This window comes from Eutrigla gurnardus, assembly GCF_963514095.1.
Source record: "Eutrigla gurnardus genome assembly, chromosome: 1".
NCBI lineage: Eukaryota > Metazoa > Chordata > Actinopteri > Perciformes > Triglidae > Eutrigla > Eutrigla gurnardus.
The window spans coordinates 4,813,318-4,826,181 of record NC_139915.1 but is presented as its reverse complement, the minus strand read 5'-3'; the positions used below and the strand labels follow the sequence as shown (position 1 = coordinate 4,826,181).

At 42.0% G+C, this 12,864-nt stretch overlaps 2 protein-coding genes across 2 annotated transcripts in view; one reads left to right on the top strand and one right to left on the bottom strand.

Annotated features, from left to right (window-relative positions):
• LOC311013489 (E3 ubiquitin-protein ligase RNF182) overlaps nt 1-12,864 on the top strand; it is a 315,914-nt gene that overhangs the window by 20,639 nt on the left and 282,411 nt on the right. The window lies entirely within an intron of this gene.
• Nucleotides 374-12,864, bottom strand: part of dok4 (docking protein 4) — a 62,031-nt gene continuing 49,540 nt past the window's right edge. Inside the window, exons 5-10 of the mRNA XM_084017150.1 lie at nt 12,518-12,632; nt 11,491-11,610; nt 10,280-10,469; nt 8,317-8,455; nt 7,947-8,061; nt 374-7,262 (exon numbers count right to left, since the gene is read on the bottom strand). Of these exons, the coding sequence (XP_083873276.1) occupies nt 7,117-7,262; nt 7,947-8,061; nt 8,317-8,455; nt 10,280-10,469; nt 11,491-11,610; nt 12,518-12,632 (825 nt within the window). The 3' untranslated portion in view covers nt 374-7,116. The remainder of the gene's footprint in view (nt 7,263-7,946; nt 8,062-8,316; nt 8,456-10,279; nt 10,470-11,490; nt 11,611-12,517; nt 12,633-12,864) is intronic.

Here is a 12,864-nt window from a genome sequence, read left to right as displayed (position 1 = left end):
ATATGAGGATCTGCTCCCAGGGGGATTCACGCACCATTTCCTCCAACTTGACATTCTGCTGGCTGAAGGTGGGTGTGGAGATCCAGCTCAGCAGGGACAGGATGAGGAGGAGGAGGATGAGGAGTGTTGGGTGTTCCGGCCAATATACCGTTTATTGCCGCCAAGAGAGTGAAAGCAGCTACCTGCTTAACACGCTCTAAATCTGCACTGACATCCATTTTGGCAGAGATGTGGGACACAGGAAGCTGGTTTGGAGACACTGTTATATAAACACTGTATCACATTATATTAATTCAGGGAAATATGTTCTTCCCTATTTATGTGAAAGCTGTTGTTTGGTTGCTTTGCGGATATGGATTTTACAGCATGATCATTCATTTCTTCATTCATTTATTGGGAACTTACCAGCTTTTACATACCATGTGAACATAGACTTAATATTTCAACTTTTTCCTCCAATATTTTACATGTGCCAATCGTTTTCTTTCAAAAAAAGAAAATAAAAAGAAAAGGCAAAGCATTTACAAAGTCACAATCAAAGGATTGACATCACTATGGAGAGCTACCATTTAGTAAGTAGGGACTTTATTTTTCTACAAAACATGCACTTGATGTGGACAGTGTAAATGGGTGAAAACAACATCTTTTCATCCGTTACAAAGCTACGGGGAGGTCACAGCCGGCGGTGAGAGCGGATGCCGTCGGTGTGGCGACACTACAGTAACAAGCAGTGACGAGAACCGGCCGGTGCTGGAGGAAAATCTGTCGGTGCTGCTTTTCCCAGTCATTTCCTTCAATCACCTCTTCCACTTAGCACGCTGTTGTGTAACTTATATAACCAGAGGGGTGTTTTACAAAGCAACATCACCAGTGAGGCCAGACTTGCCTCAGTGAATCAGGCTTAAATCCAGGAAAGTATATCTCATAGAAGAGGCGTAAGAGGGCAGTCCACTACGTTGGTCTATTGGATGGATCGCCATTCATTTTTATTTATGGTTCCCATGACTTTGGTGACTTTTAATCTACTGCCACAACAAGGTCAAATTTTCACTATCTCATAATCTACAGTGTGGTGAGGACATTCATAGTTCCCAGATGATGTATTGATGGATTCATGTCCATACCGTTGTTTGTCCAATACTTTGGTTCATGGACCAGATAACTGCAAACTCAAAGACATTCCAATCAGCCTCAGCTGTACTTCCAGTTTAGTGCTAACTAGCGGATGTTAGAATGCTAGCATGCTGAAATACAACAATAAAAATGGAAATCTATAGGCTACTTGGCAAACATAGCAAGTCTGACATTAGCAATTACCTCAAAATATCACCGTGCTGTTAGACTCTGGCCTTGTTTTGCTTTAGGCTTTTTGAGTAATTAAATTAAATGGAAGGTATGTTCAACCCATGGCCTTATGGAAAGTAGCATCTTCACCATTATCTCCCATGCAAATGATACAAATGAAACAGATACTCAGAAACCCTCCCATCAAAAACTGGAGAGAGACGACCAGTCTGAAGGTTAGGAAGGCCATTATATCACTTATAAAAAACAAGTATTGTGGCATAAGTCACCCAAACTCTTCTTCTATCTTTTTAAAATGTGCCGCTCTGCTGCTGCGGAGGAACATCACAGTTTTGTCTTTGTGTTTTCTTTGAGAATGCAATCTCTGCTTGATGCTTCACGTCAAAATCACGAATGAGCTCATCTTAATCCAGATTTGATTTAGCTCTGAGTGGGTTTTATGAAACAGCTTAATCCTGGTTCAGTTTGTTGAGCTCGTCCAAGCCAGGCCTTTCATGACAAGCTCTGCTTTTCTCAGCCTTCTTTGTGAAACACCTCTCTGTAGGTCGCTACCGCCTCGATTTCACCGCACAAACGAAGAAAAACGGCAGCATGGTGTGTGATTGTGGTTAATCTAAGGCCAAAAAGATGTGTGCCGTGTGAGAGGGGGCGGTGCAGAAGACAGGATGGTAAATATGCGGTTGTTGTTCACTCAGGTGCAGATTTATGTGTGAGGAGACATGCCAACAAAGTGTGGACCGGCTGTCAGTGACCTGCTTTTTCCACATTGCAAGGTACAAAAAAAGAAATGAACACACGTTCCAATAATCCCTCCTTTCTCTCTCTCTCTCTCTCAATCACACAATACACACAAATTCCATAATGAAATAAATAGCAATATGTACAAAACTCAAATGATTCAGTATGTAAGTACACAAAACACACTTACACCCAATACCAAACTTACATCATGTAAACGACCAACAAAAAAAACGCTTAGCCCTGTCATGTTAAAATGACGTGAAAAAAACAAACCATGAATGTAAGTCGTACATGTAGGATCCCAGCATTAATCGAGCTATATCAGATCTAAACACAATCCAGATTGCGGTGTTAAAACATCCACTGTTAACAGTCCTGAACCCTTCTGACAGAATCAAAAGGCAGCGAGTAAGGATATCTCTCATATGAGGCCCACAGTTGAGAAAAACCTGATCAAACCTTTTTTCAATCATCTTCCTCCCACCACTACCTCACCTCTAAGGTACCAACATAATTAATAGCAAGTTCTTTGTCAGACAAAGTGTAATTAAAGGCAAAGGCAGTTTGTGGCCAAGTCCAGCTGCCTTGATGACAGACAACTGGATCTTCTTTTCCATCTTCTTGCTTTGACAACCTCCTAAAATGGTCAAACAGACAGCTTCGGGGTAAGAGGGGTAAGGTAGGAGGAGAGTTTGAGGTTAGACTGGTAAGACTGGAAATAAATGACCCTCAGAATCATTCATGCTGGAATGCAACAAGAGAATATCTTTCACTCACACAAGGGTCAGACATAGTCTGGTTCAACACATCCTCACTACCAACTCATCAACACAGACGCTTGGTCAGTAGCCCCACCATTCATATGCTGCAAGCAACAGCAATCACAGAAACCATTGGTTACCATCTGATGATGGATAAGCCATTGGCAAGTGGCTACATTTCTGTGGTTCCAGTGGAGCCAGCGGCCAAGACTCCCTTTTCTGTTGCTCATTGTTTACAGTCCAATTAGCAACTTGAGATGGGAGACTAGAGTTGGAGTTAAGAGACGATGTGTATGACAGGGTTGTTTAAAAAAAAACGAGTTTACAAGCTAATTTTAAGCCAACAAAAATCCTCATCCGGTGATGGGTCTGAGCTCCAATAACTACACTTCCCATACAGATGCTAAAGGTTGCCTTGGTGCGTCAGGAGCAGACGCTACGGGAGCACTGACCAAGCTTCGGTATATGCTGAGTTGGGAGTGAGACCTGATTGGATTATGATGATAACACTAGTAGTTAGTAGATAGTTGATCAATACTACATTTACAGGAAGGGTTTTACCTTTTGTTCTTATGATGATGACTATCCCGACTAAAATATGGGTCTTACTTCCAAACTTTCAGGAATATTTAACATTTTGTATTTTTAATTCATGCACTCACTAAAATCGTTAATGAGATGTTGGAACATGGCAACAGAGCAAAAAAGCCCTTTGCATTCAAATGATCAGACAGGTTGCGAACAAGCCAACAGTTTAACCAGATCATCTTACCGCGTTGAGGTAAAACCAAAAGCAGGGCCACCTGCATTGTTGCCAATAATTCCTGATTCAACAGGAAAACTGTGTGTGCACAACTGTCCCAAATGTCCACTTGGGCCAGAAACTGAGACCAGAACCCAGCTCCTTTCTGCATCCTTCACACCTGACCTGGCAGAACCCTACTGGTACAATCAATTTTGAGACCACAACCAGAGCAATGCAGCACATTGACTGTCTAGAAGGTTCTCCCCACTGGGCAGTGTGTCTTAAAACACATTAAAGAAGCCAACTGACCATAGACATTAAAAATGAATTGGACGTACTCATCATGATGTCACCCATTGGTTTGTGGACTGCTGTATTGAAGCCCCAATTTTGGCATTTTTGCCTTTGCCATCTTGTAGAGAAGGAGGAGCTAACTACAACCGAACACTGAATGACACATTTTTGCAAAAATGTTGCAATTATTAATCATGAAATGAAGACGCACTGTGAAAGGGTTAAAGTTGTAAGACGAAAACACAGATAACTCCCAGACTGAATAATGCTGTGTTGGCAACATGACTTCATTTAGGAGTCGCCCTCTGATGGCCTTTAGAAAGAATGCAAGTTAAAGGCACTTTGGCACTGGTTTAACCATATCCTGAGGTTGCCTCCTGTCCAAGACCCAAGCTATACACAACAAACTGACCCCAAACCAACCCAAAACCTGATATTCTGTTAAGAACTGTTTGCCGAAACTGACTCAAACACCTTATTTTGTCTTCCAAATAACTTGGCTAAGTTTGTTTAAGGGCTGTCTGATCATCTGACTTGTTCGGTTTGTTGCCCTGCCAACCTTCTTTTGAGTGATATTGCTGTTCCCAGATCTCATTACATAACTTGGTGAGTACAATTGTATGATTTTTGTAGAAAAGTTGTGATTAAAATGTTCACTATCACTTAAGACCTCCTGGAAGCAACAAAAAGGTTTGATCACACATGTACTGTATATTTATCTGAGACACTACCTGTCTGCTGATTACACTCTTACAATATCCGAATGTCTCTTTCATGGTTTGTTTTTCCCTATTGTCAAATCATAGGGTACTTGAGTGGTCCAAGTGCCCATTGCTCAGGCAAACTGCTTCTGTGTCGGTCCAAGTGCCCTTCAGGTTGGCCCAAATAGTCTTGTTATATGCTCAGGTGCTGCTCTGTTGTGACTTGGAGGAAAACATGATTTAACCACGATCTGTTTTTAGTCCAAAGGGACAATTCCAAACTTCATTTTTGACCTGATGTCACATATCATATAGGCAAATTGAGTGCCCCTGTTGGCAGCCAAAGTTCCCCAATGTGCCCCTAATGCCATTCAAGTTCCACTCTGGTGTGACCGTAGAGCAATAACGAACCCTAACCTTGTGGGAGGAAGAGATACCCCTGTATAATTTCCACCGGTGCCCTTTAGAGAGTCTGTCAATGTCAATGTTTCATGTTTTCTCTCCTGTGTTTCATTAGAAAGTTTCCCATTTCTGTGCTCAGGATGTTGTCGCTCTAGTAAGGGCCACATATAAAGTCAGTTATTGGCAGCAAATGTATCATCAGTATGGGCCATCTGTTGATCTTTACATTTCAAGTCCCTTTCCATTTCTTACCCTAACTTAGGAAAATAACAGGGGTGTGCAAATATAGCTCAATAGAAGCATGTGGCTATGAGGAGGTGTAAAAGGATACATCTTGGGGAAAATCTGAAGGTCAACCAGTGTGTTCACACCAAACTTGAAGCGAACATTTAGAGTGATGCAATTACAAATAATGTCAATGCAAAGGCAGAAAAAGACGCACATTTGTGGCGGGTGACATATAGGATGCAGCGTGAATGACGTGAATATTTGGAATACGTGCAAGTTGAAATATTTCAATGCGAGCAAGAAATGTGCGTGATGCTGTGCGGAAAAATCCTACGTGTTGTTGAATCAGAAACGCATACAAAACAAATGTAGCCGTCCGGTGGTCAACCAGAGTTCCACCTCATATCTGTATTTGTAGAGATATTTATGTGTATAAACCATTGTTTATGGTATAAACTATGACTTGCTGCTGTATTAATGCCTAGATGACGTTATTTTGAGTGTTGATGGAGTAGCTAGCTACAATGTTAGCACCACCTAGCACTGACCGACGTTGTCGGTGTGTACGTCGACATAACCCTTCGCTTAATGTTTGGTGTGAACACAGTTTAATTGTGAGCATCCAGTTAAGTACAGGAGCAAATCCATAAAAATGAATCCGATCACAGTTTCACCCCAAGGTTCAGAACCTCAATACAACAAACAAAATCCAGCGACCGCAAAGTCACAGCAATGATCAGCTAAATCAAATGCATTGATCCAGACGCAGACAGTGAAATTCTCAAGTGTTCGTCAGCTGTCACTGGTACGCTGGGAACTCTCCACAAGGGAATCCCAGATGTCAGTGTATTTCCAATGATAGCACGGTCCATGTGGTGCTATTAAGGCACCATGCAGTTCCTGTCCACGGAGTGTTCAATGTCACACACTGGGCCTTCATGACGTTAATCCCATGGCAGCCATTTAGAAATTGTGTCACTACGGGGGTGAGAAACTCAGGCTAGTGAAACTAAAAGCTGGTCAAGCTAACACTGCTATCTTATAATCTATAAGACTTACTATACTCAAGGTATTCCTTCCAAGACCGGGGTTGGGGATAGCTGGGTAGATACCTCTGTTACATAACGCTTTATCCTCTTCACATTATTCTGAAAGTGTTAGTTCATTGCTTGATTGTTTTCTTTTTGAATTACATTCTGGCCAGATCTTACACATTGCATCTTTAAAGTGTTTGAAGGCTGAACATAACGCTTGGAGGAATTTCATTCGATCGTTGAAAAGATCAGCTCACCATCTGATCCAGCGGACTGATTGATGGATGGACTTCATGATATTATCTCCGGAAATTGGTTTGTACTAGCTGATGTAAGCCATGTAAATCATATTTTGTTTTCCAGGAAGAATAAAACATTGGATTTTTATATAAAAAAAATAAAGGCATTTATTTTTGTATTTCTTTCAATGGTATCTATTGTTAAAGGGGTGCATTAAGACCGGGGATGTGATCTAAAAGGGTTCAAAAGGCATATCTAATTTCAGCTAGATGTTAAAGTACACCCAGAGCCTTCAGTCTCTACACTGAAACAGTAGATTATAAATGCCAGCCTGCCTGAGTTTCTCATCCCGAGTGTGGATAAACGTCAAAGATCCCCCGACTCCTGTTGAATTGTAGGAGCTGCAGTCCTGTAAGGAAGCTCCCTCTCCTAGCAGTCTTTTGCTGAATTTCATTTTCACTTCCTGTTCAGCACGGTCTGTCGGCCAGCGTTCGTCCCACCTCCAACATCTCCTGTGAGGTGTAACGTTGGGCTCTAAAACTAACAGACGGAGGGACAGTGTGTGTTCCTTTCAGTGTGTGTGAACTGTGTGCGCCTGCATGCATGCGGGTGTATGTGTCGTCTTTTTCAACGTCCACATCTTCTCCCGTGTGTGTGTGTGTGTGTCACTGTCCAGGGTACGTGGGGTAGTGTGTCGGGGTTTGTGTGTGTATGTGCGGCTGGGACTGTGCATGTGTGTTTGCCAGAGGCAGCGTGGCGTGGTGGTCGGGAGGCAGGCGGGTGGACAGCAGGTCGTCCTCTGCAGGATCACCTGTGGACAGAGAGGAAACACAGCTGTTATCCTGCCCAAACAACTGGGATTCACAATATTATCCAGATAACCATGAAAATAGGCTTAAAACTCTTACAATGGCACTAAAACAGAAACATGTTCTTAGTGAACATCCTTTTTAATGAAAAATACAATCAATTCATATGAAGGTAACCACAAAGCCCAAGGTCCCCCTGCATAAATAAAGGATATATAGCAACATTGTGTGTCTTTTCTTTTTGATAATTCCTGTATATTTGTCAAATCAGGCTCTATTGGTACTTCTCTACCATGATAGCGAACTAGACAGCGTTTTCAAGGGAATAAAGGGAATTCAAGGGCATTATCTTTTTTTTTTTTTTACAGGACTTTAATCAACAGAAACCAAATTAACTTTTTTCCTCCCATGAGGAGCTGTGATTCACATTTTGCTATGTTCATCTAAACCAGTAAACACTCTGCTTTAATTATAATAAACCTTCAGTTTCAGATTCAAAATATGAATGAAGGAGGCAAAACCTTAACAAACACAAGGGGTTTATTCTGACTACTCCCACCATGTTGGTACCAGCAGGTTCCTTTGGAGCTAGGACATTAGTTACAGTCATGCTAAAAGGGATGTTGCACTAAACAGTATACATTATGGCTACATAAGAAAAAGATAAAAATTGTGTGAAGACCTACCGCTGCCATCCATGCCGGTCTGGTTTCCAGTGATGTGGTGCCAGTAGACGGATCGGGGCAGGATGGCGGTGGGGGTGCAGGGGTAGGACCCCGGCTCTGAACCCATAGACATCAACTGGAAGTCATAAACACACAATCAGTCATCTAAATAAAATCTTTTTCTTGGGAGTTTTCCACAGCAGAACACCGTTTTTGCTCCTGATCCAGCAGGCAAAGATCATTATAAGCATTATCTGTTCATATTTCTAACCACAAGGTAGATGTAAGAGGACTATTGACACTCTATTTGCCATGTTTTGGTCTCCACCATGCCCTTGTTAAGCCTGTATGTGTGTGTATGCATGTATATGGGTGTTTGCCAGGCTCTCACCCTGCTGTTTTTCTCCATCTCCAGCAGGACCTTCTTGTGCTGCTCTGCGATAGCCAGCGTCGAGGAGTGAACCCTCTGGTAGATCTGCTCTCCCTCTCTGGTCTGGAAGGTGTAGAGGCCTTCACCGCTGTCACACATCCTACACATAACGGCAGCGAAGCCAAAACAGCAGGGTTGACATCATGGCCGATACTGTATAATGGAGGATTTTACAGCCTGGAAAGCCTTAATGAGCTCCTGTTACCACTTCGACTAATAGAGGTGAATCAATGTGGGATTACAGGGAGACATTCGGTGTCCTCTTGTGTTGTTTCATTCTCAACATGGAAACACAGAAGCAGTGTCAGTTTTAAAGCTGAGCTGAAATGAAAACTGCCTTCTTAAACCATTTAGACCACATCCCTGCTCATATTTTGCAACTAATTATTGATTTATATATCCCGAACAAATTAGACAAATCTTTTTTTTCTCTCCTATGACAATAATATCAGCCTCTAGCCTCAGTCAATATACGGTAGCCAGTTGATGTCCAGATGACGGATATCCAGGCCAAGACTTCCTGTTTTAAGACACAGTCAACCAAAACTCAACTCCCTACAACAAACCGTAAGCTTTAAGCTAAGCGTCTGCCGGTCCCTACAACACATCACATCAGTACAGTGTCTGCATTCATGACGGTACTGAAAATCATACCGTCAGGATTTCTAAATACCCTGGTATAACAGAAAACCAGGCCCAAGCCGAAAGTCAAGTGAGGAGTAGGGTCATTTTCTCATAGACATCCATGCAATCGAACCTATTTTTCCAGAGAATGCAAATGTTGATCATCAATTCACAAGTGATTAATAGTGAACTAACTAACTTGTTTAAAATGATCTGTTCCTGTGAGGTTTTAGTCCATCCATATTACTGTGTCCATATAGTGAGGCTAGTAATACATGTTAGCTGAATCTAATCAAAGGACAGTAAAGGAGATGTAAATTTCGCTGTATTCGTATAGAGACAATAAAGTCTAGCTACCTAAATGATTGATGCAGCACAACACACCCACAGACTCTTGTTATTTGGGTTTCTTTCAGACTGCATGCGCATGTACACACACACACACACACACACACACACACCATCATCTGCATGCGGACCCAATCCGAGCTCGTTTTATCAAAGAAGAGGAGATAAGGAGGTCTGACCCAGCATTGATTCATCGTCTAATCTATTCAATCAATCTCCTCTTGGGGCTGAGAGAGAGGGAGAGGGGGGGGGGGGGGTATCCTTGGACTGACCGTCAGCTGACGGACAGAGTACTCATGCACACGCACAAACTTTGTTTGTAAGTTCCAACAAACGGTTGAGCGTCACATATAAAAGGATTATTTATTGAGCCACAACTAAACGACTAAACAGGCTGCAGTATAACCATAAAAGGACAACTCATTACCGTCAATGCACATCCACCAAAAGTGCTTTATTATTGTTTGTTAATGTGTCATGTGACTTTTTGCCGTAAGAAAACAGTGGAAACCTGACTGAGAGCAGGAGAGAGGCGTTTATCGTTTTAAGAGTACAGAAAGTGGATTTGGGAACGAGACTTCTCCTTGAGCGAGAGACAATCAGACACTTTTCTTCAGAGGCAAAAACGAGCACTTTTAGTGGATGTGCATTGACGGTGCAGAATTGTCCGGAAGGATTACATCGCATCCTGTTTTGAGGCTGCTGTCTCTTGCCTCCTCCCTCTACACTGGACAAATTTTAAAAAATGTTGTCCCCATCAGTCATTTATACACAAAAATTGGAAAATAAGGTTGAAAAATACCAAAGTTACCCATTAAAAACTCACCGCTATAACAAAGGATGTATTGTCTCTAATATGACTCTGTCTGCGTGATACAACCCATGATGTATGTAACATGCATATATCTGTCAGCGATCAAACATCCCCCCTCCCTCCCGTCCATGGTCTCACCGGCCGGCCTCGAAGGTGAAGCGCGTAGCGTCGCGTCCGTAGCGCCGCAGGGAGCAGAGCGGCCAGGTGACCAGCTTGGTGCGAGGGTTGTGAATGTCCCACAGGTAAATGTTCTCGTGGGTGATCTGCATCATGCACTCCCCATAGATGTCCAGGTTGGGACAGGGGAGGAGGAACACGTTGAAGCGCTCTGAGGAGACCAAGGAACGACAGGAAGGATGTCAGCGACGTACTGTCAGTGGCGTTGGATTCGCTTCGGTGATTTCACAAGAATAACAGAGCAAAAGTCTCACCGGTCAGCTCTGTTTCATAACACACTGCAGCTTCTTATCAAGGTTTTCTTTCATGAGTTAAATAAATCTCATAGACCAGAGCTGTCTTTTATGGTACATTTATATGTAAAGCATATTCTTAATTCACAGAGCTTCATATAGAACATAAAAGGCACCAAAAAAGGAACACAATATCAACAGTATGAGTAAAAACTGAAAATATAAACAGATAAATAGATAACACGGACTAAACAGGAGAATACACTTAACAGATATGGGTAAATAGTCCCAAACTGAATTTAATACAAAGCAGTGACGACCAGAAAAGTCCTGAGGCCCGATCGAAGTAACAGAGTTAGAGCAGACCTCAAGTTTTCTGGGACTTTATGCAGTTATTTGATGCTGTTTCTCTATGTTAAGTTGTTGACTCTAGGGACAGGAAGTAGACTATTCTAGTAGATCATTCAGTGATGCTTTTAAAGCTGCTTTAATCAATACGTTTTATTTCGGGTCGCTTATAGGTGACAAAACCAGGATTATCACTGAGCTCTGCAGCAGCTCCACTGGACTGTTTATGCTGATGATGAGATAATATATTGTAATTTTTGTAGTATAGACTTTTCTTTGTGTGATCTTGATATTTCTGATGGCAAATAAAGTTCATTTGTGAAGATTATGTTGCTGAACAAAACAAAGTATCATAAACGTTTGTTTGCTACAGTGCTTATTGTGCATTGACATTTTTTAACTGATAAAATGAATCACCATCTTTTCTGTATCTTTCCAAGCATCGTAGGAAAATAGATTAAAAAAAGAACTTCATCAAAAATAAATCTTGCACATTTATCATCGTTATCTTGGAAGATTTCACTGTGACAAGTTACGAGATCGGCAGGAGAAGTGTGATTTTGTGTGTTTGTGTGTTTGTGTGCGGATTACCTGTGTGTTCACACTGCACTCCGGCGGCCAGGAGGTCAGGCTCTCCCATGCTGATGTCATTGAGTCGTGTGCCCAGACACTCAATCGACAAGGTCTTGAACCAGTCCTCGGCCTCCAGCTCTGAGAGAGAGAGAGAGAGAGAGAGACATTCACATCTACTAGAATCATTCTTGTTACAAAAAAGTCAAATGATGAAATGATGGCTGTATTGTTATGAAACAGTGGTGCAGGGGCAACAGGTCGGGGCAAACAGTGTGTGGAGTTCACGGCCAGCTGTGGCAAGGTGAGGAAAACATAAGAAAGTCGATCTGGTAAAGGGACGACGCAGCCATATCAACAACCTTGAGTGTAAAAGTTTATTCTTTATGTTGGAAATCATAGTCATCATAAGGAATCTCATCTCAGTTGTGGGCTGGAACTATTTCTTGGTGGCCAGCATGCAGGTGGACTAAGGCCCTGATCAGACAGAGCGGCCTGGGGCAGCTTTTTCTACTTGTTTTAATGAGACTGAAGCGTTTTGTGCAGTGTTTTTGTGGGCCTGGAGGCTAATTAGTGCAGCACTTCAGATTTCAGGGCATGTTTTTTAAAAATCTATTTAAACTATTATGTTGTGAGCAGTCATTTGGGGGTTGCCTAGCACCAATTTAATAAAAAGCAAACTGAAAAAAAAGGCAACAAAATGACAAAGTGCCTCATGTTTCCAAAACTGCCAAGTGTTTCTGATCTTGATATCACAATAAGGTTGTCCGGTTTGTTTGCACCTCGACAGAGACTCTATTAAAACCTGCACTCCGAGCTGGACTTGATGCACTTAAGTGATGAACGGATGGATGAATTCATGTTTGAAATAGTTTACTTAACACAAGCAGAATTTGTCTTTTTTACATGTGTGTTTATGCAGATTCCATAAACCAGACACACGTGTTAATGAGTGCGCTAGCAGTTTCCAGTCTTTATGCTAAGCAAAATAGCACCAAATAAGGATCAACAGGAAGTGTGCATGTTCAAACTTGGGTCCATACATTACCTGATTCACAGGTGAAGGTGCGCGCCGTGTCGTCTGTAAACACGATGGCCACCGCCTGACGCTTGGTATCTCGAGGCAACCGTGTGATATTCTTGACGTTGCTAATCTCTGTCACCTAGGCAACAGGTTGAAGGCGCAATGTTACCAAAGGTGATTAAAGTGTGAGGAGTTATTTGTCTTGTGAAAGTAAAAGCCTTGTTAACTTTCTCCATTAACAATGATTGGTCACCTGAATGTTACTCCAAAAACCTCTCTGTTAAGAAAGGTGTGCAAATAACATGAGTCTAAATACATTTTAACAATCAGATTATCTTAAGTGTGATTCCATTTTAAAAACTATTCGGCTT